Raw genomic sequence first — 27,447 nt, 5'->3', positions numbered from 1 at the left:
GCGCTGGGAAAATTAAAGACATACCATACACTTAGAACAAGCTAAATACTGTATTTATTCAAAAACCAATTTTATTTCTTAAATGTCCCACAATTTTTACCATAAATACTATAAATATATTATCCATTCTCACAAACATATAATTTTACACTTCACACTATCATTTTGGAGCCGGGGCATACACCCTTGCTGATGAGAAAACCTGGAACATCAGTTCCTCATTGTCCAGTCTTTAAAAAGTCCTTCCATTCAACATCTCTAATAATCTTGTGCTTCGTGAACTTAACTCCTGTGGTATTAATAAAACTGTGCCACTTACGTTCACATCTGATGACAACTGCTCCTCATCCAGCCCTTTGCATTGCATTCAGAGGAGCAGCTGGGGTTTGAACTGGCTCCAGCCTGGAAGCCTTGGAGAGTATGGGGCAGATGCTCTGACTGATGAATCACCACAGGGGTCTGGCTGAGAAGCAGTTGTCATCAGACATGAACATAAGTGGCACGATTTTATTAATACCACAGGAGTTAAGTCCACGAAGCACAAGATTATTAGAGATGTTGAATTGAATGCCCCTACCTCTGATAAGTGGTTAGTACAGGAATTTTACTGCATTCGTTGGTTTCACCATGCAGTAGCCATTAGAAGGGGTTCCCACTAGTGCCTACTGTAAGCTAACTCCCACACTAAGGGACAAATTCTATAAACGGCGTCCCGATTGTAGGCGGCCAACTGCTGCCTAACCAGCCAATCGGGATGCATGTTTCTAAAAAAAACCAAAAAAAAAACCAAACCCAAACCTCCCGAGGAAGGCCGCCTATATTATAGACGCCTCCAGGAACCTAGGGAAGTGCATAGGCCTGCCTTAGGCGGGCCTAGGCAGCCCAACGCTTCTCCCTAGGCCTGGGGTAGACACATACAATATATGCCAGCAAAATTCTGGCCTACATTATAAGCAGACATGGCTGCAGAATTATCGCGGCAAGAGATCTCTTTGCCACGATAAGTTTAGCGGCTGCCTGTCCATCTCCCCCCCCCCCCGAAGATCGTCAGCAGGAGGGATGCCGCCGGCCCCCTTCCCCCCGTACATCAACGCAAGGAAGGATGCCTAGTGTTTATCTTTCTATAGTGGACAGACTAGATGGACTATTTAGGGTTTATCTGTCAACATTTAATATGCTCTCATATAAAACAAATGGTTGAAGGTTTTTGCTCACCTCATATGCCTTATGTGAGAGAGGATAAGGAGCAGTTGAGCAAGACGCCTCTGCTGTTGCTGCATAGAAAGGCCAGATTTGGCCATCAAATGAATCAACGTATCTATGATTTTATCCAGAATAAGATGGATTTGGTCAGTCTCTTCTAGAGTTTCCAAGGTGCTAGACAAAAAAGTATACACACCTGAGGGGAAAAAAAATATAGAATGAGACCAAATTGCTGTCACAATAACACAATGGTGCTGATTCTTGTGGTGAATGGATAGCTTTGTTCCAGGCTATACTGGGTCTAACAGAACCTCTGGGGACTTAGTAGATCTTTTTAAAATGTTGCAAGAACTATTGTCCAAAATCCTTCAAATATCTCTATTCCCATCACATGAGCAATGGGACAGTCAAGTCGGTCATATTTGAACGAGATAACGGTTCCTCTATCCAGTCTTCAGGGGTCAATGTTCAGCCCGTGGTGGTAAGTTCCTTGAAAGCTGCTCAAAGCTATCGACTGAGTTAACTCCGGATATTCTATGCAAGAGCATGTCTGGCCTCTGGCATTGAATATCCAAGTTGCTGCAGCAACCCTAAAGTTAATCAGGTACTGGCCAATATTGAGACTGATGTCTGGTTAACTCAGTGGATTGACCCTCCCCCCCTTTTTACTAAGCCATGGTAGAGGTTTCTACTGTGGCCTGGTGCGCTATATGCTCCAACGCTGCTACGCTGCTCATAGAATTCCTATGAGCTTTGGAGCAGCGTCGGAAGGCCTAAGTTAGCACAGTCTTTCCACTCTCCTACCTTTAATCACTCACTTAACTGTTTAGCAGACTGAATATTGTTGCTAACAGGTTACCAGTTCCCATAGTGTCTCTAATCTAGCCAGTTAGTGCTTTGGAAGTCAAAGGAGTGACGGGACTAAAGCGTGCCAGACAATCACGAGTGGACAAAAACGCTAAGACAAATGCATGGCAGGATGTCAGCGCCGGATTAAAAGGTAACTTTAAAGCGTTCTGAGGGGGGGGGGTGGTGGGGAACCCCCCAACTTTACTTAGAAGTGTTGTCACTGCCGTTGGGGTTGGGGGGTGAACTGGGAAAAACACTGGGAAAAATTACACTTTCCTCTCGAATGGGGGGGTTGCCCCCCAACGGCAGCGCCAACACTTCTTTTTTTTTAATTGAAAAGCTTTTATTGAAAAACACTCCAAACATTACAGAACAATTGCACATGGAAGGCAAAAACAAAAATACATAGAGCTGAATACCACACTCCAAAACAGCACATAGAATCAAAATCAACAGCATAGACATGTGCAAGTCCTTCAAACAAACAAAACAATCTAGAATACCCACCAAAACACAGTCAATATCCCCCCTCCCACCCCCCAGGGACAAAGCACAACACCCACAGCTCTCCATAGGGTTGAGATATAGTCAATTCCAAACAGATACCAAAGATGAAAAGGAATATGGTTATGAGATCCCCCCCAGCATCGCCCATCTATTCCAACCCCCAGACCAACTCAAAGCCCCTGACCACCCCTACCACAGATCCCCACAGAAGCCCGAAAATTGCGCCACACATGAGCATAACCATGTAGTTTACCATGCTGCAAGGCCGTTAAATGATAAAGATTCTGCCAATTAAGTAAACGTTGCTCCACCAGGGCCCACGTGGGAGAGAGCACCTGATTCCACAAAGAGGCAATGGCCAATCGAGCAGCAGTGAATGTCAACTTACAGAACAAAGAGTCACCCCCAGCTAGATCCAATTGATGCCAGAACAACAAGGCGTGTCGCCAATCGGCCGGTATCTGGACATCTAAGATCCGGGACACCCGATCAAAGACCTCAGTCCAGAATCCACACACCTGCCCACACTGCCACCACATATGAAAATAGGTACCCACTTCCCCACAGCCCCTCCAACATAGATCACTCGCACCTTCCCGCCAACGAGCCACAACCTGAGGGGTATAGTACCACCGAAAGAGAACCTTGTAACCATTCTCAATCAGCAAAGCAAAAATCCCCGCCGAGGAGATCTCCGACCATATGTCACCCCAAGTATCCCAGGGAATAACCGAACCACAATCATTTTCCCAGGCCCTCATGTAGGGAAGGGAGGCCCCCCTACCGTTAAGGCACCTATATATTGCAGAGAGAGCTCCCCTCCGAAGCACTGGGCCCAATAGCAGCTCAAAGGGCATCTTCCCACCCCTCAAGTCGCCTAAGAGTCCTGAGGTCCTAATATAATGTAAAACCTGTAGGTAGGGGAACAGATCTCTTATCCCGAACCCAAACTTACCCCTGAGTTCAGTAAAGGGTCTAACACCTCCCTGGACCGGGTCCCACAACTGTCCCACACACACCAAACCCCGGGACTCCCAGTCTGCAAACACTCCCCCATCCCCTCCCGGAGGAAAGTCAGGGTTGTGTCTCAGCGGGGTGTACCAGGAATGTCGCCTATTCCCCAATAAGCAAGCTCGGGTCTGATTCCATACCCTCAAAGAAGTCACTACTGAGGATACCCCCCTACCAGTCGCGCCCTACCGGGTACCCACGGCCTATGTAACAAAGGCACCCCATCACTTAAATTTTGCTCAATTTCCACCAACAGTTTTGGCGTTTGCGTCTGCCACTCTAAGAGGGCACGCAGCTGAGCAGCCTGATAATATTTCACCACATCTGGGACACCCAGCCCTCCATCCCCTCTTCCCATACATAGGACCTTCCTACTCACCCTTGGCCGCCTACCAGCCCAAATAAAATTAAAAATTTGCCTTTGAACCCCCTCTAGCGTTTTTCTACCCACCCAAAGAGGCAATACTTGGAATAAAAACAACAAACGAGGTAAAATCATCATCTTCACGATGGCCACCCGGCCCAACCAAGAAAAATACATATCTTTCCAATTAAGCAAATCTTGGCGAATACGACGAAAGAGCGGGGGAAAGTTAAGATCATATAAATCCACTCCCGGCGGTCCAAAATAAACACCGAGATATCGCAAAGAGCGCTGAACCCACCGAAACGGATATCGATCTCGGAAATGGGACACCCGGTCAGCAGGCAAATTAATGTTGAGGAGCTCTGATTTACCAACATTGACCCGAAAACCCGACACCCCACCATAAATGTCCAACTCCCTCAATATAGCTGGCAGGGAGGTCGCAGGTTCTTCCACCGTGAACAGAATATCATCCGCAAACAAGGCCAGCTTAAAATCTCCTCCCGGTACCATAACCCCCTTAATATCCTGATTCATCCTCACTCGCTGTGCCAGGGGTTCTACCGTCAAAGCAAAAAGGAGCGGGGAAAGCGGGCACCCCTGACGTGTGCCCCTTGCCAGAGAAAAAGTCTCCGAATAACCACCATTCACCTTAATGCAGCTCAAAGGGCCACTGTACAGAACCCGAATCCAGTCCCGCATGCGTGGGCCCAACCCCACCGACTCTAGGACCCGAAATAAAAAGGGCCAAGCTACCCTATCGAATGCCTTCTCAGCATCGATAGATAAAAACACCGTTTCTCGCCCCCCCCCCTCGCCCTGTCATATAAGTTATAGACCCTACGAGTATTATCGCCTACCTGTCTACCTACCACAAAGCCCGACTGATCCGGATGGATCAGCCGAGGAATCCAACTCATCAATCGATCCGCCAAAATTCGCGTGAAGATCTTAGTATCAACCCCCAGCAAGGATATCGGCCTGTAGGAAGCACATTGGAGGGGATCCTTCCCCTCCTTAGCTAACACCGTTACTCCCGCCAAGCGCATAAAGTAAGGGAGGGTACTATTCCCTTGTAAAGAGTTGAGAAAACGCAATAAAGGAGGTAGTAGCAGATCTTGAAAACGTTTGTAATACTGGACAGTAAAACCGTCCAACCCAGGCGATTTACCAAGCTTCATAGAACGCAACACGCTACGAGCCTCAAGCAATGTAAGAGGGCGGTCCAACCGCGCCCCATCCGCCTGCGTAATCTGGGGCAACTCAGCTGAAGTTAAGTAAGCGTCCTGGTCCCGTGAGGGCCCTGGATCTTCCGGGGTATAGAGCTGGGAATAATATTCCACAAAACGGGCACGGATAGCATCCTCATTCTGCAACACTTCCCCAGAAGCCGCCCGGAGTGACAAGATCTGGTTGCGCGTCTGTCGCACCCTAAGATGGTGTGCAACCAGTCGACTAGCTTTATTAGAGAACTCAAAATATCTCTGTTGGAGGAGCTGCAAGTTATGATGTAATCTGTCCAAGTCTAAAGCCTGGAGATCCCTACGGGCCTGGAACAAGCGCTCCCGCAATGTCACATTCCAAGGAGAACGCTTATGCAAACTCTCCAACCTACCAATCTCGGTTAACAGGCCCGCTGCCTCCTCCCGCCGCTTACGCTGTCTGGCCGATGCCAGGGCTATTAATCTGCCCCTAAGGGTAGCCTTTAACCCCTCCCAAACCGCTTCCAATGAAGCTCCACACTCCACATTTACATCAAGATATTCTTGTATCCACCCTTCAATCTGTGTTCCCACCTCTGGGTCATCTAAAAGACTATCATTAAAACGCCAAAATTTCCGTCCCGAGCCTCCACCCTCCCGCTGGAATCGCAACCAAGCCGGGGCATGGTCCGACCACGTTAGTGACTCAATCCCCGCGGACTCCACCCTCCGGAGTAGTCCCCGCTCCACAAAAACATAATCAATTCTAGAATATGAGGAGTGTACTCTCGAAAAATAAGTATAGTCCCTAACCGAAGGATGTAGCCACCTCCAACAGTCCACCACATTCAAATTGGCCAATGCCTCCCGCAACAGTTTACGATCCCTTCTCCCATAATGATCTGCCCTCCCTGAATTATCCAAATGGGGGGTCACTGTAAGATTGAAATCCCCACCAAAGACCAGGGCACCCCCCTTGAACTTGAGAATCCGAGGGACCAACTCACGAAAGAAAGTCCCCTGACCCTCATTAGGGGCATAGATATTTACCAGGGAGTATAAGACCCCCTCAATCAAAGCCTCCAACATAATATATCTGCCCTTAGGATCCCGCACCACCCTACGAACCTCACACCGGATCCCCTTACGAATAAGAATCCCTACCCCACCCCTCTTGGAAATGCCCACACGGGAAGCCCAGAAGGCCTGCGGGAACCTGTGATCTCCAGCCAAGGATTCATGTGACTGCAGTAAATGTGTTTCCTGGACAAAGCAGACATCAGCCCTCAAACGGAGCAATTCCCTATAAAAGGCCCTTCTCTTGTTGGGAGAATTGAGACCCCTAATATTAGATGTCTCAAGACCAGTTTAAACGCCCCCATATTCCAAATAAAATAATGACAATGCAAACCCAACCCCAACAAATATGTCCCCCTTCCCCCCCTCTCCCCCCCATCCTTTCCCACCACCCCCCTCCCCTACAGTGAGAGTCCTCAGATCTCCCACCAACATATAAAGAAGTGAACCATCTCCATGGCCCCTTGCACACATCCCTCACACAAACAACAACTATCAAAAACGCTGTGTACAAGATTCCCCCATACACCAACCCACCAATCCCTCAAGCTCCCATGGCACCATTTACACTCCCTGCGCCAACACTTCTAAGTAAAATTGGGGGGGTCCCCCCCACACACATCCACTTGGAAAACTTTAAAATTACCTTTTAATCAGGCGCGCTGACGTCCTGCGTACATTTGTCTTAGCAGCTTTGTCCTCACACGATTGTCCCACAAACTTTAGTATATGAACTGTCAAAGGGGTTATTCAACGGCACAAACCAGTTAAGTGCTGTTGAATATTTGAACATGAGGTCACAAAAAAAAAGTACGGAACAATCCTTTTAAGGAAGAAGAGAACCACATGACAGAGTGGGAAAATGCACCACAGTATTCAGATACACATAGAAGTATAGCAATTCTTGGTTGTAATAGCAGAAAACAATAATGCAATGTAAATAGTGGTCAAACCAATGAGAAGAACCAGATATGGTCCGTGTTTCGGCCAAAAATATGCCTTCTTCAGGAGTCCAGATTAATCCATAGAAGACCAAACATACATATCTGTGTCACACTTTCTAACCATTTTGATTTCTTTCTCACCAGACAGAAATGTGCCTATCTGGATACTGTGGTGCATTTTCTCACCATGTTGTATGGTTCTGCATATACTGTATGAACATGGCCAGGCCAGTGAGGTTTAATCAATCTTCTCCTCCACAGTTGAACCCTTTTGAATACTAACCCCTCAGTTTTTACACATTCAGCATGCTTCATGCTTGACTTATGAATGCAGTCACTTCAGAACCTAAAAACCATATTTCATTTTATGATTTCAAACCATAAAACATTAGAAGACTCTAAGGGGTAAATTCTATAAACGGCATCCCAAAAGTAGGCGGCGGTAGACGTCCTACCACTGTCTAACCAGCCAATTTAGATGTGTGGTTAAAAAAAAACCCCCGAGGCAGGCAACCTACAATGTAGGCATTTTTGCGAGTCTAGGGGAACGCATAGGGCCACTTAAGTTCGCCCAAGGCATGGGTGTTGTTTCACCTGGAAGTGGCCTTAGGTGAGCTTAGGTGGCTCTAGGCATTTCCCTAGGGCCGCAATGGACAATTAAAATGTAGATGCGCCACTGAACTGATCACGGTAAGGGAATCTCCCTGCCATAATTAGTTTAGTGGCTGCAGCAGGGAATCCGTCTCCCCGCAAAGTTGGCTGGCAAGAGGGATGCCCAGTGTCTCCTGTTGGAACCACAAAAGCCCCCCTCCACCCCCCGAATGTCTGCAACAGGAGGAGTGTACAATTCCACCTGCTGCCATCACCCAAAGATCACCAGCAGGAGGGATTCCCAGGCCCTTCTGCCAGAACCACCGAAGCCCCCCTGAATGTCCATGGCAGGAGTGCCCAATGCCAATGCCATGGCAGGAAGAATGCCCAATTTCTGTCGCCAATGCTCGAAGATCACTGGTAGGAGGAAAGCTCAGTCCTACCTGCCGGAAATCCCCCCTCCCGAAGATCAACAGCAAGTGGGATGCTGAGCCTACTACCGGAACCCCCTTCCCCTCTGAAGATCAACAGCAGAAGGGATTCCCACTCCCTCCTGCAGGAACCCCCCCTGAAAACTTGCCCTCACCATGACACACCCGAAGCTCACCTGGAAACACACTCCCATACCTTTTTCTTGTAGGTTGGCAGGAGCGATGCTTACTCACTTTGGACAGCAGGCCCACCTCCACAGAATAATGGGCCTTCCCCTTCCCGATGCATATTGTGATGCACTGAGAGTGGCCTAAGATACTTTAGGCCACCTTCCATGGGAGGGTCCTTAGGCCCCTCCCCGATGCATCCCATGATGCTTTGGGAAGTGGAAGGCCCGCCATTCTGTGGAGGTGGGCATGCTGGCTGGAGGGAGTAAGCATCCCTCCGGCCGGCCTACAAGAAAAAGGTAGGATTGGATCTGGATGGGCTGGTGGGGGTTGGTGGGGCAAGTTTTCAGGGGAGGTTCTGGCAGGAGGGAGTGGGCATCCCTCCTGCCGGTGATCTTCGGGCGATGGTGGCAGGAGGAATTGGCTCACTACTCACTGCCTGCTGACTCACTGACAGCCAACGCTAGACACTTTTAAGATTTATTTGTTTTATTGTCTCTCTGCCTAAAGTTTTAACCTGCTATTTCTGTTTTTTTTAATTACTGATTCAAGTTTTATTTTAATTTTTTAATTCCACTTACTTTAAAACAGTTAGTATCGTTTATTATTTATCTTAAACATTTATTCCATGTCTGTCTGTATTCTATTTTCTATGTTTGACCTTATTCTATGTCTATTTCTTCATTTTCTTTCTAACTTCTCTATCCATTATCTATTAAGTTTGTAGTATTACCTTTCTCCTAATGGTTGTCCATTTCAATTTTAACAGGCTTTGTTGCTCCCCAAAGGGACTGCCGCCGCTTTGCGGCGGCGCCGACGACTCCGCCCACTATCCACCACCGGTAGTTCTGTTTCCTTCAAATTCCCTTGCTTTGCGGCGCACGCCATATTGGCTCACTACTCACTGCCTGCTGACTCACTGACAGCCAACGCTAGACACTTTTAAGATTTATTTGTTTTATTGTCTCTCTGCCTAAAGTTTTAACCTGCTATTTCTGCTCCTTTATGCGCTCCTTCATGCAGCTCCTTCATGCCTCACTTCATCTTTTTAATAAAGTCTTCACTATTAACGTATTTCTCCTTCTTCCTTTTCTATTTGCAACGCTACTCTTAATATTCAACCTTTCTATCTTTCCTCCACTATCTCACACCCCATTACAACACTTTCTTTCCATCTCTCAACCTACTAACAACAAAATAATGTCCTCAATTACCAACTTTTGGGGCCGCCGACCTCTTAAGAAAATCCCCTATCCTACAGAAATACGGGCAAGATCATACACCATCATTCCAATTTGTCCCTCTCTTATTTCTTTCACTACCCCACCTCATTCTCTTTCTAAACTCAACATTGGTTTAGTAAATGTACGATCCCTAAAAAATAAACATCACCTCATTCATGATACTATTATTCAACACAAACTCCAAATTCTATGCCTCACCGAAATCTGGTTAGCTCAAGGAGAAGAAGCTTACTTAACTCAAGCATGCCCCCCCAATTACATGACTATCTTTCAACCTCGCTTAAACAAAAAAGGAGGTGGAGTAGCTGTTATTTACCATACCTCCATTCCCCTCCAACCTAATTCTTCTAATTTTTCTGCCACCTCCCCAGTTGAAACTCTTCCATTTTCCATTAAACTCTCTCACACTTTTAATTTTCTTCTAATCTATCTTCCCCCTCCTGTAAACAAGACTTCACTCTCAACTCTTTTCTCTACTATTTCTGAATTCAATATTAAATATCCAGACTCCGTTATCCTTCAACATTCATTTTAATTTGCCCAACCATCACAATACCTCTGAACTCTTAACGCTGATCTCCGACCTTTCTTTAACTCCTCTTTTTTCGTTGCCCACCCACACGGCTGGCAACACAATAGACATGATTTTCTGTCCCACATCTACTTCTCATTTATTTCAAAATTTCCAATTCCATTCTATACCATGGTCGGATCACCTACTTATTAATTGGCAACTAGATTTTTCCTTACCCTCAGGAATCGTCCAAAATCAAAACAAAAAAGATGCATCCACAATCCGTAATACTAATAAAATCACTCTTACCTCCATCCAGAACCATTTCAATCTAAACCTCACTGACTTTTCTTCTCTTCCTCTTGACGAACAAACCTCCCTCTGGTATACTTCCACAAAATCCCTACTAGACTCCCTTGCACCCCAACAAGGAAAAAAGAAATTTACTTCAAACCTAACTCATAAAAAACAACCCTGGTACAACGAAAATCTTACTCTTTTACGCAGACAACTTCGCTCCATAGAGCATAAATGGCGAAAAATCTACCTTCCTAATTTCCTATTGCTTTACAGAGAAAAATCCTCTTACTATAAAAAAGCTATTCAACAAGCTAAAAAGGAATATTATGCCAAACTTATTGTTTCCACTCGTAATTCTTCAACACTTTTCAATCTCGCACAATCTCTGTCAAAATATTCTACTAAAAAACTACCCCTAACTACTACTCCCTCTGCATTTGAACTAATAAACTTTTTTGACAATAAAATTAAGAATATCAGAACACATTTCCGAACACCTCCATCCTCTCCCCCCTCCCATATCACCAATGACTCTTCCACTCTATCATTCAGTACCTTTTCTACATTTACAATGCCTTCACTAGCAAATTTACTACTAATATTTAAATCTCTCAATACCTCTAACACTCCTCTTGAAAGTATTCCTCCTTTTCTTCTTAAAAAATTATTTTCTTTCTTTGGTCCATATCTCTGGGAAATGATATCTAAATCATTTTCCAACTGTTCTGTCCCTTTGACATGGAAAACTGCTCTTGTTTTTCCAAAAATAAAACTTCACAATTTAGATCCCTCACTCCCAGCAAACTACCGTCCAATTGCAAATCTTCCTTTAATATCTAAACTAACGGAAAAAATCATACACACACAACTGTTAGAATTCATTGAAAAAACCTATGCTTTACACCCCTGCCAAACAGGCTTCCGTTCATCACATTCAACTGAACTATCTCTGCTAGGCCTTATTTCAACCATACACTACTATCATGACCACCAAAAATCTGTCCTTCTTATCTCACTCGACCTATCTGCAGCCTTTGACACCATTGACCATTCGCTCCTCCTAAATAGACTTAAAGAGTGCGGTATCACAGGAACGGCACTATCTTGGTTTTCATCTTACTTTCAAGAACGCAGCTTTAAAGTCTTTGCCAGAAATGAAACTTCTCCCTCTATATCATTAACGTATGGGGTCCCGCAAGGTTCCATTCTTTCCCCTTTACTATTCAATATCTTTCTATCTCCCCTCTTAACCTTAGCACAATCTATCGGATTCACGATCTTTGCCTATGCAGACGACATACAACTCCTTCACCCAATAAATATTTCCAAAACGTCTGATATAAAAGATATAAACAATAAACTGGACTCCATAAACGATTGGCTTCATTCTAATAAACTTTCTCTCAACATAGATAAATCTCGCGGTCTTCTATTTTCAATCAAAAATCCTGAACTTCTCCCAGAAAAAATTGCTATTAAATCTATCCCAATTCAAATGGAGACAAAAATAAAACTCTTAGGAGTTACCATTGATATAGACCTATCATTTCATGACCATATTAGTTCGGTAGTTAAAACATGTTTCTTTAAACTACGCATAATTCGTTCACTGACCTCAATTCTAGAAACCGAATCTATTAAAATTCTTGTTCATTCTCTAATTATTTCTCACCTAGATTACCGTATTTGCCGGCGTATAAGACAACTGGGCATATAAGACGACCCCCCAACTTTTACAGTTAAAATATAGAGTTTGTTATATACTCGCTGTATAAGACTACCCCTTCTTCCGCACACCTTCTGCACAACAAATAAAACTTAAAAGAACATCAGAATTTATTTCAACAATTTTAATTAATTCACTAAAGCTGAATAGAACAATAAATCCATGGGAGCTGCCATGCTATTTGTTTTCTAAACTGTTAACCAAACTGAAACTGTCAATGATAGAAGGAAGATAACACATAGAGGGAGAGAGCAAGTGCCGGGCAAGTCCCTAGCAAGTTTGCTGGCATGACAGTTTCCCTTTAAAAGCCTTCAAAAGCCTCCTGTTCGCCCCCGCAACTTCCTTAAGGGCTAGACTCCACACACGGCCGCATGTGCGAGAGACGTAGTAAAGAGAAAAGGGGTGGGGCCAGAGCGCCGCTGCTTCCCGCTGCGCAGGATGAAGGAGCTGGCACCCTTGTCACACTGATGTCCCGCCATGGCCCCGCTGATGTCCCGGCAGGTTTACTAGTACCGTAAGCACCATAAGGAGGTAAGGAAGGAGATGTTAGGGCATGTAAAGTAGAGAGTTGCGCGGGGACAGAAATCCCACCCGTCCCCACCCGTCCCTGCCAAAGTCCCACCCGTCCCCATGAGGAATCCCACCCGTCCCCACCCGTCCCCGTGAGGAATCCCTCCGTCCCCACCCGTCCCCGCGAGGAATCCCCTCCATCCCCACCCGTCCCCGCGAGGAATCCCCTCCGTCCCCGCCCGTCCCTATAAACTTCAGAAATAGTTATTTCATTTAATTATGCTACTGAATTAAAGGCTCTGGTAGAAACCCATTTACAAATAAGCAAAAAGACTTTATTAATTTGAAAATATTAATTGGGAAGAATACATACTTTGTAAACGGGTTTCTACCAGAGCCTCTAATGTTTATAAATTTTTATCAACACAACTAATATACTACTTTATCCTGAAGCAAAAAAAAAAAAAAAGAAATAGAATTCTTTTCCTACCTTTGTTGCCTGGTTTCTGCTTTCCTCATGTTCTCATTCAATTCCTTCCATCCACTATCTCTCTTCCTTCTGCATCTTCCATTTGCTCTGTTACTGTGCCTCTCCCTTTCTTCTCCCTTCCAAATTGGTCTGGCACCCATCTTCTTCTCTCTGCTCCCCCCATAGTCTGGCATCTGTCTTCTTCCCTGCCAGCGTCTTCTCCCTACTCTCTCTTCCTCATTTCCTTTGTGTCCTTCTCCCCCCCATCTTCCCCATGTCCTTTCAGCGTCCTTCTCCACCCCTTTGTCTTCCCCATGTGCTTTCAGAGTCCTTCCCCCCCCGCCCTTCCCATGGCCTTTCAGCGTCCTTCTCCACCCCTTTGTATTCCCCCATGTGCTTTCAGCCTCCTTCTCCCTCCTCTGTCTTCAAGTGCTTTCAGAGTCCTTCCCCCCCCTCCTATCTTCACCATGGCCTTTCAGCGTCCTTCTCCCCCCCTCCTTCTCTACCGCCCCGGGTGCAGCACAGCCGGCCAGGTCCCCTTACTTTTGTGGCACTTCCCCGACCGACCAACAACAGCCCCGGTCTGACAAACCTCCCTGCCCTTAACCGCGAATCTAAATTACCTTCTTACAGCTGCTGTAAGAAGGTAATTTAGATTCGCGGCTACAGGGCAGGGAGGATTGTCGGACCCGGGCTGTTATCGGTCGGTCGAGGAAGTGCCACAAAAGTAAGGGAACCTGGCCGGCTGTGCTGCAACCGGAGCGGGGCGGGCCGCCCCTCTCCCTTGGTAGCCACTCGAACCGCGAGGCTACTCTCCTTCTCCTTATCTGCCCTGCCTGCAGCACAGAGCCGAACGGAAGTCTTCCCGATGTCAGCGCTGACGTCGGAGGGAGGGAGGGCTTTGTTTAAGCTTTGTTTAAGCCCTCCCTCCCCTCCGACGTCAGCGCTGACGTCGGGAAGACTTCCATTCGGCTCTGTGCTGCAAGCAGAGAAGGTAGGGAGAAGAAGAGCCGCGTACATCCAGAAGACTGAGTACATCCAGCCCCGCAGGAGCCCCGCGACCCTCGGAGGCGTCCCCATGGGATCCCCGCGACCCTAGGGGGCGTCCCCACGGGATCCCCGCGACCCTAGGGGCGTCCCCGTGCAGCTCTCTAATGTAAAGTAAGGGCATGTAAACAGTACCCGGCGTATAAGACGACCCCCGACTTTGGGGAGGATTTTAAGGTACTGAAAAGTCGTCTTATACGCCGGCAAATACGGTACTGTAATTCCCTACTCAATGGCCTCCCACAAAAAGAAATTCGCCGCCTTCAACTTATACAAAACACCGCAATAAAACTCATCTATAACCTAGGTAAATATGATCATGTTACGCCAGCTCTAAAAGAAGCTCACTGGCTACCCGTGATGTATCGAATCACCTACAAAATCATCCTTTTGTCATTCAAAATAAAATCTTCTCACCTGCCGTTATATCTTCACAAACTTCTCATTCCTCAGTGCTCTACTTGAACTTTGAGATCTTCAAATCAAAATCTCTTATTGATTCCGTCTATAAAAGAGTTTTATTACACACGCAAAATAAATTTTGCGGTAACTGCCCCGACATTGTGGCACTCCCTTCCACAACCACTTCGAGACGAACAACACCTTGACAAATTTAAGAAAAACTTAAAAACTTTTTTATTTCGTGATGCATTCTCTTCTATTTAATTTCTCACTTCTTAATTTCTCTTCTATCTAATTTCTCTCTTTTATAAACATTCTATATATTTTATCCCCATCCAACATGTTTTTTTCCCAACCCCTCTTTCTCCTTTTTCTACCTACAATGTAACTTTACCCATCCATTCCCTCTCTCCTCACTGTCAAGTCCGTCTTGTTAATGTCTTTAATGTTCACTATATATTATTTAAATTACTTAACATTTCTTCAATTGTTCCTATTCTTATCTATCTCTTTTAAATCTAATGTAAACTGTCCAGATATTTGCTTGATGGTCGGTATATTAAAATCTAATAAACTTGAAACTTGAATTGGGAACTTCTCCTGCAATGGACATGGGGGGGGGGTTTCGGGAGTTCCAGCAGAAGGGATTGGGCATTCCTCCTGCCTGTGATTTTTGGGTGATGGCGGCAGAAGGAATTTAGCACTCCTACTGCCGCAGACATTTTTTGGGGGACGAGCTTCGGGAGTTCCAGCAAGAGGGACTGAGCATCCCTCCTGCTAGCTGACTTCGTGGTAGGTTGGTTTCCTGCTGCAGCTGCTGAGCTGATCGAGGCAGGGAGATTGCCTTGCAGCGATCAGCTCAGCGGCAACACAATTCTCTAACCAGTGCCTGTGACATAGACACCGGTTAGAGAATTGGGGTGGTTAGTTTCAAGTTTCAAGTTTCAAGTTTGACCTTTATTTGATGAATCGCTTATAATAACATCTAAGCGATGTACAATAATAAAAACCATCAGAGTGTGGTAATACAATTAATTTACAATAGTTAAACATAAGACAGACAAAATTAGACGAACAGGGGGGGTGGGAAGGAAGGGGAAAAGTTACAGTCTTGTTCTTTGTTAGAGAATGACATCGAAGGGGAAACACATTAGGTACTAAGGGGTTAGAAAGAATATTGGACCTAAAAAGTGCTAAAAGGTGGAATTTCATATGTCAAACGCGTCTTGAAATAGGTAAGTTTTTAAAATTTTCTTAAAAACAACGAGGTCAGTTTCGTTTTTAATGAAATTTGGAAGGGAGTTCCACAATGAGGGGGCTTTTACAGAAAACATATCATTTCGCCTAGTACCTATGACTTTTAATGAGGGGACTGAGAGCAATTGTAAAGAAGAAGATCTAAGAGAACGTAAAGTTTTGTGTGGGACAATCATTTTAGCAATATATTGAGGTTCATTGAAGGTTAAAGTTTTGTAAACCAGGAATAAAATTTTAAACGTAATTCTATGGGTTATAGGAAGCCAGTGTGATTTAATTAGTAAGGGGGTGACATGATCGAATTTCTTTGCGTTATGGATTAGTTTGATTGCTGTATTTTGGATGATTTGGAGGCGTCTATTTTCTTTTTGAGTTATATTAATTAGAAGAGAATTGCAGTAGTCCAGTTTGGAAATAATAAGTGAGTGAATTAAGATATTGAGGGATTTAGTATCTAAGAATGTGGAGATTGAACGTAATAGCCGTAGTCTGTAGAAGCATGATTTGACTATTACACTGATATGATCGTGATAAGATAGATCTACATCAAGTGTTACACCTAGGATTTTTAGCTTAGGTACCGGTTCTATAGAAATATTGTCAAGTGTGAATGGTATTTTTTGGGATATATCTCTTTTCCAAGTGAAAAGCATGGATTTGGTTTTTTGAGTGTTTAGAACCAGTTTGTTATTGTTTAGCCAGTTTTTAATTTTTTCTAGTTTGTCATTGATAATTTTTATTTCTGCAGAGTTTTCTGGATTGAGAGGGTGCATCAGTTGAATGTCGTCTGCATAAGAAAAGGTTGTAAATCCTAGTGACTGTGACATGGTGATGAGTGGGGATAGAAAAATGTTGAATAGAAGAGGAGAAAGTATTGATCCTTGTGGAACTCCAAAAGATGAGGGGAAAAATTCGGAATAGGTTTCATTGAATTTAACTCTGGAGAGACGATCCGATAAAAAGGAGGTTAGCCATTGTAAGACTTGGCCCTCTATTCCTAGTGATTGTAAACGATTGAGAAGAATTTCATGATCTATGGTATCGAAGGCTGCGGATAGATCTAAGGAAAAGAGAGCTACAGATTTGTGATGGTCAAGGAAGTAGTGAATGTTAGTGACAAGACCAATCATGGAATATTCGGTACTGTGATATTTACGAAAACCTGTTTGGTTCGGATGTAACGCATTAGAGGATTCAATGAAGTCAGATAGTTGTTCGAAAACTAGTTTTTCCGTCAGTTTCATTAGGAATGGAAGATTTGAAATGGGGCGGTAGTTAGATGAGTCATCTTGGCTGGACTTAAAGTTTTTTAAAATTGGTATTACAGTGGAAGTTTTCCAAGCAGAAGGAACGGTAGCAGAAGATAAACACTTTTGAATGAGTGATAGAATAAAAGGACCAAAGAAATCGAAATATTTTTTGATATAAAATGGCGGAATAATTTCAGTAGGAGAACCTTTTAAGTTGATTGACTTGAGGTGTCTTTCAATGTCTTTTATAGTTGGAATTTTGAAATTTGTGCATTTGGCTGTTGGAATAGAGTTATTTGTAGATAGGTTTTCCAAACCCGGAGAGATTAGTATATTGGACGAGAATGTTTGTCTTATTGTTGATATTTTTTTGCAGAAATAGTCAGCTAATTCTTGCGCTGTCAGTAATGATGTTTGATTTGGCATATTTTTGTTTTTTTCTGGGTTAAATGATTTTAAAATATTAAAGAGGACAGAAGTGTTTTTTGCCTTTTGAATTTTGTTATTGTAGAAAGATTTTTTTGCTTGGGTAATTTCTTGTTTATAGTAGAGAGAGGTGTCTTTAAATTTTTGAAGGTTGGTGAGGGATTTTGAAGAGCGCCATTTCCTTTCTGCTGCACGAAGTTGAGTCTTGATTAAAGATAGCTTTTTGGAATACCACGGATTTTTGGGTTTTTTGTTGCTTATAGTTTTAGTAACTAGTGGTGTTTTAGTATTTAGTATGGATTCTAGGTTTGAATTCCAGTAATAAAGTTGTTCGTCAATTGTTTCAAATGATGGAATGATGATTGAAGGACTAAATTTTGATGAGATGTCTGAATTTTCTAATTGAGAAAAGTCCCTGTATGAATATGTTTTGGTTTTGGAAGAATAATTTGGTATCATTTGTTTGGGGAAGTGAAGATTTAAAGAGATTAGGCAGTGATCGGACCAGGGAACTGAAAGAATTTTCGGAGTGGAATAGGATATTGATTCAGAAGAAGGAATTAGAATCATATCTAAAATATGTTTAGCCTGGTGAGTGGGATCATGAATCAATATTTGCAGATCTAGGTCATTAAAGAGTTTGATAGTTTCTAAGGTTTGTGGGTTATTATGATTATCAAAATGGATGTTGAAGTCACCCAGTATGATTGGGCAGTTAGCAGTTGAGCAAAATTCAAAAAGTAAATTATGAAGTGAGGATAATTTTGAATAGTCTATTGGAGGGGGAAGATATAATAAGAGAAAGTCAGTTTTATTTGTGGAATTTATTTTGAAATGGAGATATTCAATAGTGGAATTGATAGCAGATTGATCCTGAGATTTAATTAAATTTTTGAGAAAAATTATGGCTAAACCTCCGCCCTTACGTTTGTGACGGTGGTTCCATAAAAAGTCGTAATTAGGGGGACAACAAAAGGAAAGATAGGCTTCCTCTCCATCAGATAGCCAAGTTTCAGTAATACAAAGAATATGTAAGTTTTGTTGGAGGATGGCGTCTTTGATAAGGTGATGTTTGGATTTGAGTGATCTAGTGTTGAGCAGGCCTAATTTTAAGTTTAGGGATTTAGTCTGGTTAAGTATTTTACTAGCTAGAATAGGCTGTAATGTAAAGTCAGTTGAGGAAGAAGGAAGCGTAGGAATAGGTAGAAGTGAGCATGGGATCGATCTAGAAGATTTATGAAAATTGGGTCTATTGTTTAGTTGAATTGGAATTTGTTGGAAATCCATTTTTGTGAGTTCTTTTGTTTGATTAAGAAACTTTAGGACAGATGAAAGGAAGAAAAACAAAGTCAGGATAGTGTAAATGATGTGTGCAACATTAAGATTAGGACGTCTTGAAAAAATTATAGAGCAGTGGTTTTTGGCGGCGCCCTCGGGAGGCGACCGAAGGAGCGAACAAAGGAGCAGATCCTGCTCCTTTTGCGCGCTCCTTCGGCGCGCGCCGCAAAGGATCTTGTTTTATAGGGCATGCGCTGACCTGAGTAGGGGAGGAGTCCGGCGGGCCGCCGCTTTGCGGCGGCAGAGGTGAGAAGAGCAGACAAACTATAAAATAAATTAAGACAGTAAATAAAAAGCCTAAAAAGATAAAATAATTAAAACCAGTACAGTTAGGCAGGGTTTGCAATTTTATATAGGACGCCCATGTGCAATTCTCAAAAACCGTTTAGACGAATGCTGAGACTGGGCGTCCTATTCAGAATCCAGCCATAAGAGCTTGTTTTTTTAACCAACAACTACATTATAAGTCCAAAAAGGCAATTATTTTAATCCTGGTTTATAAAGGAACTATAAGCACCTATGCTCATTTATAAAAGAGTTCCTACATCCAGAACAAATTCTAACACATACATTTCCATCTACTCTGACAAGGTATATATGCTTGCATGTAGACTCCGTGTTCATTTTATTTAATATGCACATGTTCCTCATAGCTCCTGCTCTGCTCCATCTGAACTTTGTGCTTGGAAATGCCTACATGTAGGTCATGTAAAATTAGCTGCACTCTTTTCATGTGTGTATTTGTTACCTGCATATATAGTAGTGCACTTTTGTTAAAACCCTTTTCCACATGTAAATCAGGCCTTACATGCAAAAAAAAAAGCATAATAAACATTACCCCCACTTCTCTGTTGGTATGTCTGTGTGGCCGATCCATTTCAGTGCTGTCCCCCCTCCCTCCCACACACACACTGAAGTCCAAATGATATGAATATGGACGTTTTGAACATGGAGGATTTTGTGGCCCAGAAAGTTAGGTGTTCTAAGGTTTGATGTCCTGATTAGAGAATGACATGGTGGCTGTTACCCGCGGTAAGCTGTGGGTGACCTTCACCGTGGCTACAGGGACAAGGCCATTCACCGCCCTGTGGAGCGGTGAATAGCCTTGTCTCCGTAGTTAAGGGAGGAAATGCGAACAGTTACCGATCGCGCTCCCTCCTTCCTTACTGATTGACACCCAATCGCCACCCCATCCAAGCATCTCCCTCCTTACTGATCACTGCTGCCCAATCTCTGCCACCGCCGCCCCGTCTGAGCATCTCCCTTTCTCCCTCCCTGCCCCTTACCTTTGCGGCAAGCAATTACTAAATTTCCTTCCTACAAGCAGCCGGAGCATTGAAATTGCGTGTAGCTGCCGTAAAGGTCATCTCTGATGCAATCGGAAGTTGAATCAGTGATAACATTTCCTGCAGCCACACGTGACTTCAACATTCTGGCTGCCCATAGGAAGGAAATTTAGAAATTGCCTGCCACGAAGGTAAGGGGCAGGGAGGGAGAAAGGGAGGAAAGCTGCAGTGGAGAAGACGCTGAAGGGAACTGGGGAAGGTAGAGATAGTCTGCTCATACAAATCAGCAGAGGTTGCTGCCCACTCGCCTGAGAGAGGTGCTGCAGTGAGCGCCAGTGCATGTGGACCAGAATAAAGAAGCAACCAACATGCCAGCTCCAGAGAAGAGTGGCCTTAGGTGCTAGCTTGAATGGGCTGAACTTAAGAGGCAGGAAGTGTTCAGGCTGGGGGAAAGTGGCTACAGCTGTTGAAAGTTGGAATAGCAATGATGGACTGGAGGAGGGGGAGGAACAGACGCTGAAGGGAACTGGGGAAGGTGGGATGGAGAGGAACAGAAGCTGAAGGGAACTGGGGAAGGTGGGGTGGGGAGGAACAGACACCGAAGGGAACTGGGGAAGAGAGAGAGGGAGGGAAGGAGGGGTGGAGAGGAACAGAGCTGAAGGGAAATGAGGAAGAGAGAATTGGGAGAAGATGCTGAAGGGAACTGGGGAAGGTGGGGTGGAGCGGAACAGACACTGAAGGGAAATGGGGAAGAGAGAGATTACAGACTATGGGGAGCGGAGGGAAGAAGATGGGTGCCGGACCAATTAGGGGGGGGAGGAGGGAGAGATGGAAGGGAGAGGCACAGTAACAGAGCATATGGAAGAGACAGAGAAGGCAGACAGTGGATGGAAGGAAATGAATGAGAAGATGAGGAAAGCAGAAACTAGACAACAAAGGTAGAAAAAAAATTTATATTTCTATTTTTTTTGCTTTAGGATAAAGTAGTATATTAGTTGTGTTGATAAAAATTTATAATCTAAGCCCTGCCAGCTGAACATCTCTTTCTCTAGTTCAGCAGCCAGAACTTTGATTTATAAGGAAGGAATAAGCTAAATATTGCAGCACTGAGGCTTGTATAGATGCTGCGGGGACAGTGGTCACGGGGACAGTGACGGGGTGGTGACAGTGGTCGCGGGGATGGGGTGGGGACAGTTGTTGCGGGGACGGGGCGAGAACAGGGCCGGTGGTCACGGGGACGGGGCGGTGACAGGGAAAAATTTTTTCCCCATATCATTCTCTGGTCCTGATGACCAAAATTTGGATGGCCAGCGGTTTTGAAAATGGATGTTTCTCTGCCCCCAACTTTTGGACATCTTGTAGGAAACGTCCAAAGTCTGACTTAGATGCACTATCAAAAGTAGTCTTCAATGTCTCCTAATGGGTTAGTTTTGTGCATTCCTAATTCTACTTTATTGTTGAATATAAGAGGGAATTTGTTCTATGCATGGAGAGAAAAAGGTGTCTACATTCTTGCTCCAACACAGAATTAGTGGAAGACATGATCGGATGTCCAGGTGGATTCTCCAAAGATTTATGAATCTTCAGTAACAGGTATAGTATGGACACTTGAAAATATGGATTACAAAATTATTTCTCCTCCTTATTTGTGACAAATTTATCTTTAACACTCTCAGACAGCACAGCTTTTCAAAAATTTCCATCAATGGATTTGTGTCCAATTTATTATATACAGTAGTGGCGGACAATTACTACTGTGCTTCCTGCATGTAATCAGTTCTATTAATAACACAACAGCCCCACCTTTATCTGCATGGTGGATAATAATAGATTTATCCTCCCGCAGATCTTGCAGTGCTTTCCACTCACCTTTACTCAAATTATAGGCTTTACGGTGATATCCAGATTCTAGATGATTTAAATCCACAAGCGGTTTTAGACTATCGCAGCGTTTTCCTGGCATCGCGTTGGCATTTTCCACATTGCACAAGGTGACAGGCACCTCTGCTTGCTTTTCTGCAAGTAAACTCAGTTTTGTTTGATTGATTTTTTTTATCATTTGGCGCCATCTACTAGGCCCCTGTGGCCGAAACACGAACCATGTTGGGGTTCAGTATATGTTCTATTACAAAGGACTTTGGGGTCCAGTATATGTTCTATTACAAAGGTCTTTTACATGCCTGCCATTCATATGTATACATGTGTAAATTTTAACAGAAATTATATATTTTAAATAAACGTATTTGTCCCCACAGTGGTCTGACCAGTATCGCTGCCCCACTTCCTTAAATCCACAAGAACCAGAGATTTAAAGGCTAATAGCAATGGGTCCAGTGGACCAGGAGGGAACCATGTGCTCTTTTTTTTTAAACAATAGATCTAGCCACTGGGCTATAAAAAAAACTTTTTCAGTCGTAATTTATGAAAAAAAATTTCCAAGTTCACTCGGGCTTGAAATTTATCATGTGGAACAGATGGCACATATGACCATCCTTTTGATAGCCAAAATTGTACAAAAATACCACTTCTACTAGTGTTACAACCACATAAACTTCTTTTTTTCCTTTTTTTCTTTGTTTATTATCTTTGTTTTTTATCAGCACATTCAAAAAGTCATAAGACTGTTCTTTTCACTCAGGAAAAAGCCTCAGAATAGGAGCCCACGCTCAGTCTAATCATAGACTTAACTTTTCAGCGTGACTGGAACCACGGAGCGCAATAACCACGCTGAAAGTTAAGTCTATGATTAGACTGAGCGTGGGCTCCTATTCTGAGGCTTTTTCCTGAGTGAAAAGAACAGTCTTATGACTTTTTGAATGTGCTGATAAAAAATAAAGATAATAAACAAAGAAAAAAAGAAAAAAAGAAGTTTATGTGGTTGTAACACTAGTACAAGTGGTATTTTTGTACAATTTTGGGTAGCATACTTTTCAGAGCCACTTTGGGTGACAGTTTTTGAGTTAGTAATCCTTTTGATAGAACAGATATTTCAATAGGATACAGACTTCTAGTTGATAAATTCACTATTACCCAATGCCCCTTCTCTGAGCCCGCGTCTGTGGGCCCATCCGTAATTGCCTGCCTCTGCAGTCGGTCCAACGTGATTTTACTCTTTGATCCACAAAAGATTAGCACTTGGTACATCGCTACCTTCTGAATTCACTGCAGAATTTAGTTTCCCATTTATAGACATATAATAATAATAATAATAACAACTTTCTTTTTCTATACCGCCATAGTCAAAAGACTTCTAGGCGGTTTGCATTGAAGAAGGCTGGACAAACAGCGAATTACAGAGTTCAAGAAGTGAGAGGTTACATAAGAAATAGGTACAGGACAGCAAATTACATCAAGTTTGGCAAGGGGAAAATATAATTGGGAGTGAAGGGTATCTTTGTAGTCTTTCAAATCTCTTTGAATCTTTTTATATTTTTGCATTCGCAAATCTTCCTGATACTTCTCCAATTCAGATTTAGTTTCAGCTAGTTTAGTAGAAAAGTCAGTTTCATCTTTCAGTGCTTCGCCTCAATCACTTCCATTTCAGCTTTAACGTTATGCCGGGTAGCTTGAATCATCAACAGCATTAAATCTAAGGAGCATTTGTTCAGTATGTAATTCCACCTTTCTACAAATTGGGGATCATCATTAAACAGCCTGGGTTCCTTATTCACACGAAGCCCTCTGGGGATAATTTCTTGCTTGCAGTAATCAACTAATGCAGCACTGTGAACTTCAATATCAGCAAGACGTTTTTGTAAATCAAGTAATTCTGCCCATTATGGATTCAATAGAACAGAACCCATACTTTGTGTGAGAGACGGAGCTTGTAAAATGCCTACTCTTTGGTTCTCAGAAAATCCAAACCCACTATTCCAGGCTTGAGCCATTGTTTATCCCTTATTGTTTGCAAAACTGCAGACAATAAGGGTTTCAACAGAATAATAATACTAACTCTACTTTACTGTTGAAAAGGATTAAAACCACAGAGAGAACAAATAATCTATCTGCAATGGTAGCAGGTGGAGAAAAAAGCCTCAGAATAAAGTGACAGTCATAAACATTAAGGGCTCCTTTTATCAAGCTGCGGTAGGCAGTTAACGTGCGGAATACCGCGCATTCAACTGCCTGCCGCGCTAGTCGCTAATGCCTCCATTGATGAGGCGTTAGTTTTTTGGTGTGCCGTGGGGGTTAGCGCATGATGAAATGTCCGACGCGCTAATCCCCATAGCTCCTTGATAAAAGGAGCCCTAAGTAGTATCATGCTGTCATGAAATCAGTCATTGGCATAAAAAAAAAACTCCAACCTGTATAACCAAACCTTGCAGCATAGTTGAAACACTCACAGCTGGGTTAATAGTGCACTAGAGGTCACTTATCTGGTACGGTTCTGTAAATCTGGGCTTCTTCTCACAGCTATATAGCTTCCAAATGATGCACAAGATTTAGTTCCATTAAGATGAAAATTCAACAAGAAATCTTGTTTCACCGGTCAAGCCGGCTTCTTCAGGGGAAATCTACCAACCCTGTGCACTAGTCCTCTAAACCAGGGGTCCTCAAACTTTTAAAATAGGGGGCCAGTTCACAGCCCTTCAGACTGTTGGGGACTGAACTATAGTTTGGAAAAAACAAACAAACATGAATGAATTCCCATGCACACTGCAAATACCTTATTTGTAGTGCAAAAAAGCCATGAAAGAGCAATACAATATTTATAATGAAAAAAAATTTTAATCAACACGTCCTCAGCCCCAGCACGTCACGTCCCCACATCCCCCGGTCGGCGTTAATGATGATGGAGCTAACTAACAGATGGTCAAGGGGGATCACAACAAAGCACTCTAAAACACCTGTAGAAAGAAGTAGATGGTAACGCCAGAATGAGTCTTGGAACACACCGAGAGAAGCTATTGGAGCACCAATATGAGGCTTGAAATATACTGAGAAAAGCTATTGGAGCGCCAGAATGAGGTTTGCAATTCACAAAAAGCTGAAACAGCATACTGAAGTTTGGAATGTTCAGTGAAGTATTACCAAGCCCCTGCAATAAAGTAGCCCAAATATCCAGCAGTCCACTAATGCCAAAAGTTTCCCACCAGCCATACCAAACTTCCAAGAAACCTTCCTAACGACAGCAGGGCTGTGCACACAAGCCCATGTGCTCAGCGGATGGGTCACGCGGCAAGGAAGTGTGATGTCAGCACTTTTTGTCTGGCCGCCAAGCTCATGTGAGGGGGTTACTGGCAGCGCACAGTAAGGAGAAGTGATAACTGCAAAGCGCTATAATGAGAAAGCCACAATGGAGCAGGTCAGCAATGGTTAGGAACATGAGCAGGTAAACTTTTATTTTTTTTATAGTACCGTATTTTTTGCTCTATAAGACGCACTTTTTCCCCCCAAAAGTGGATGGAAATAAGGGTGCATCTTATAGAGCGAATACTAAGGAAGGACGGGCTAAATAAATGAATAAATAAATAAGGGACAGCTGTTGTTTGGCCAGGGTCTTGGTGACCGTAAGGCCAGTGTGCAGGATCACAAGTTAGGGGCATCCTAATTTTCTTCCCTTCAGGTGCTCTTGTCCATTCTTGGGCCCTCCTGCAGGCCAGCAGGCCTCCTCGTCTGCCAAACTGTGCTTTGGCGGTTTCTAGAGTCACCCATTCACGGGAAGTCATCCAGTGGCTCCTGTAAAGGAATAATTCTGATGCTAGGCCGGTGTCTTTCCCCCCCTCCCCCCCTCAAATCAGGGATGGTTGTTGGCTTTTCTGGCAGAGTGGCAGGCCATTACCTCCAACAGCTGGGTCATGGAGGTGCTCAAGGGTGGCTACAAACTGGAGTTTTTCTGTCCTCTGAATATTTTCTGGATTCCCTGGAGGGCTGCCCCGAGAAGGCGGTTCGGGTGCAGGCCACAGTCCATAGTTTACTCAATATTGCGGCCATGTAACCTGTTATCAAAACCAGATGTATGCACACCTGCCCTTGGACAATTGTGGCATGGAACAGTGTTGCCTGGTGTTTGCGACCCCTCTCGTTATTCCAGGGGCCTTCCTCTCTGGATCTCAGATTGGGTGACTCTGTCTACAGATGCGAGCCTCAAAGGCTGGGGAATGGTACTATGTATGATTGTCTCTGTTCAGGGCCAGTGGGCTTCCTCAGAGCGCAAGTGGTTGATCAATCGCCTGGAGCTTTGAGCGATTTGACGGGCTCTCCTCCACTTCAAGGTTCATCTCCATCATCGAGCAGTCCGTGTAGTCTTGGACAATGCCATGGTGATGGCTTATGTCAATCGGCAAGGGGGCACAAAGAGTCCCTACCTGAGCGTGGAGGTTCAGCTTCTTTTTCAGTGGGCAGAAATACACATAGTGGCATTGTCAGCAGCGTACATGGCAGGAGTGGACAACGTTCAAGTGGATTTTCTCAGTTATCAGACTTTGAACCCTGGAGAGTGTCAGAGATCATTTGATTGCATAGTAGATCCGGTGGTCTGGCAATCTGGCGGTCCAGCGCTGTAGGGCAGGAGCTTTCAGCCTCCTGCCCTTCCATCCGGCTTTCTCCCCAGTGGCAGGCAGAGTTGGAGTGGCAAGAAGGCATGCGCAAGTTTTTCATTTCCTACCTTGCCGCTCCGTGAATGGAGGTCCAGCCCTACAGCCTCCTGTCCTTCTCTCCTTTCTCCCCCCGAACGGCACCGGCTGCAGCAAGCAGGCAGGTGCGAGATTTTTGCTTCCTGCCTTGTCCCGCGCCACTCTGTGAATGGCTGTCCCAGTTCTCACAATGCTGGCATTAAGGTCTAGCGTGCGGGGCAAATTAGTGTGCGCTATTCCACGTGTTAATGCCCTAATGCACCTTAGTAAAAGGAGCCCAAAGTCTCAAGCTTATAAATGTTTGCAGTTGAAACAGGCCATTCAGAAGGGGTTCCCTGACTGGCGAAACTTAAAAAATCAGTATAGCTTGCCGGGCCTATGTTTCCAGACAGATTTGCAAGGGCATCAAGCTGCCAAGTGGTACAAATTAATATCTGAATATTTGAACAATAAACCAAAAACAAGCTTAAAAGATATATGGAGCATTGAGACAAAGCAGCGGATTTCTGCTACTCAATGTCCACGGATTTGGACTTGGAGGATGAGATGTACAGCGTCAGCGTCTATGAGACAAACTTGGTTCTTTTAGTTACATAGAAGTTTTTGGTCCCCAGTTCGTTTGCAAAAGTTTGATAGTTCAAAGTCTAATAGATGCTGGCACTGTCATCTTGAAGTAGGGACACTGGATCACTTGTTGTTCTATTGTCCCTTTATACTCAACTTCTGGAAGTCTACTGGGGAAAAATTAATAGG

At 44.0% G+C, this 27,447-nt stretch overlaps 1 protein-coding gene across 3 annotated transcripts in view; it reads right to left on the bottom strand.

Annotated features, from left to right (window-relative positions):
* Nucleotides 1-27,447, bottom strand: part of ESR1 (estrogen receptor 1) — a 387,331-nt gene that overhangs the window by 3,872 nt on the left and 356,012 nt on the right. For 2 of the 3 annotated variants that reach the window (XM_033939699.1, XM_033939702.1), the window contains exons 7-8: nt 21,989-22,135; nt 1,216-1,399 (exon numbers count right to left, since the gene is read on the bottom strand). In XM_033939699.1, coding sequence (XP_033795590.1) covers nt 1,216-1,399; nt 21,989-22,135 — 331 coding nt within the window. The remainder of the gene's footprint in view (nt 1-1,215; nt 1,400-21,988; nt 22,136-27,447) is intronic. The other variant, XM_033939700.1, reaches the window with a different exon arrangement.

This window comes from Geotrypetes seraphini, chromosome 3 (assembly GCF_902459505.1).
Source record: "Geotrypetes seraphini chromosome 3, aGeoSer1.1, whole genome shotgun sequence".
Classification (NCBI taxonomy): domain Eukaryota; kingdom Metazoa; phylum Chordata; class Amphibia; order Gymnophiona; family Dermophiidae; genus Geotrypetes; species Geotrypetes seraphini.
The sequence above is the reverse complement of the archived record's forward strand: the minus strand, read 5'-3'. Positions and strand labels throughout refer to the sequence as shown.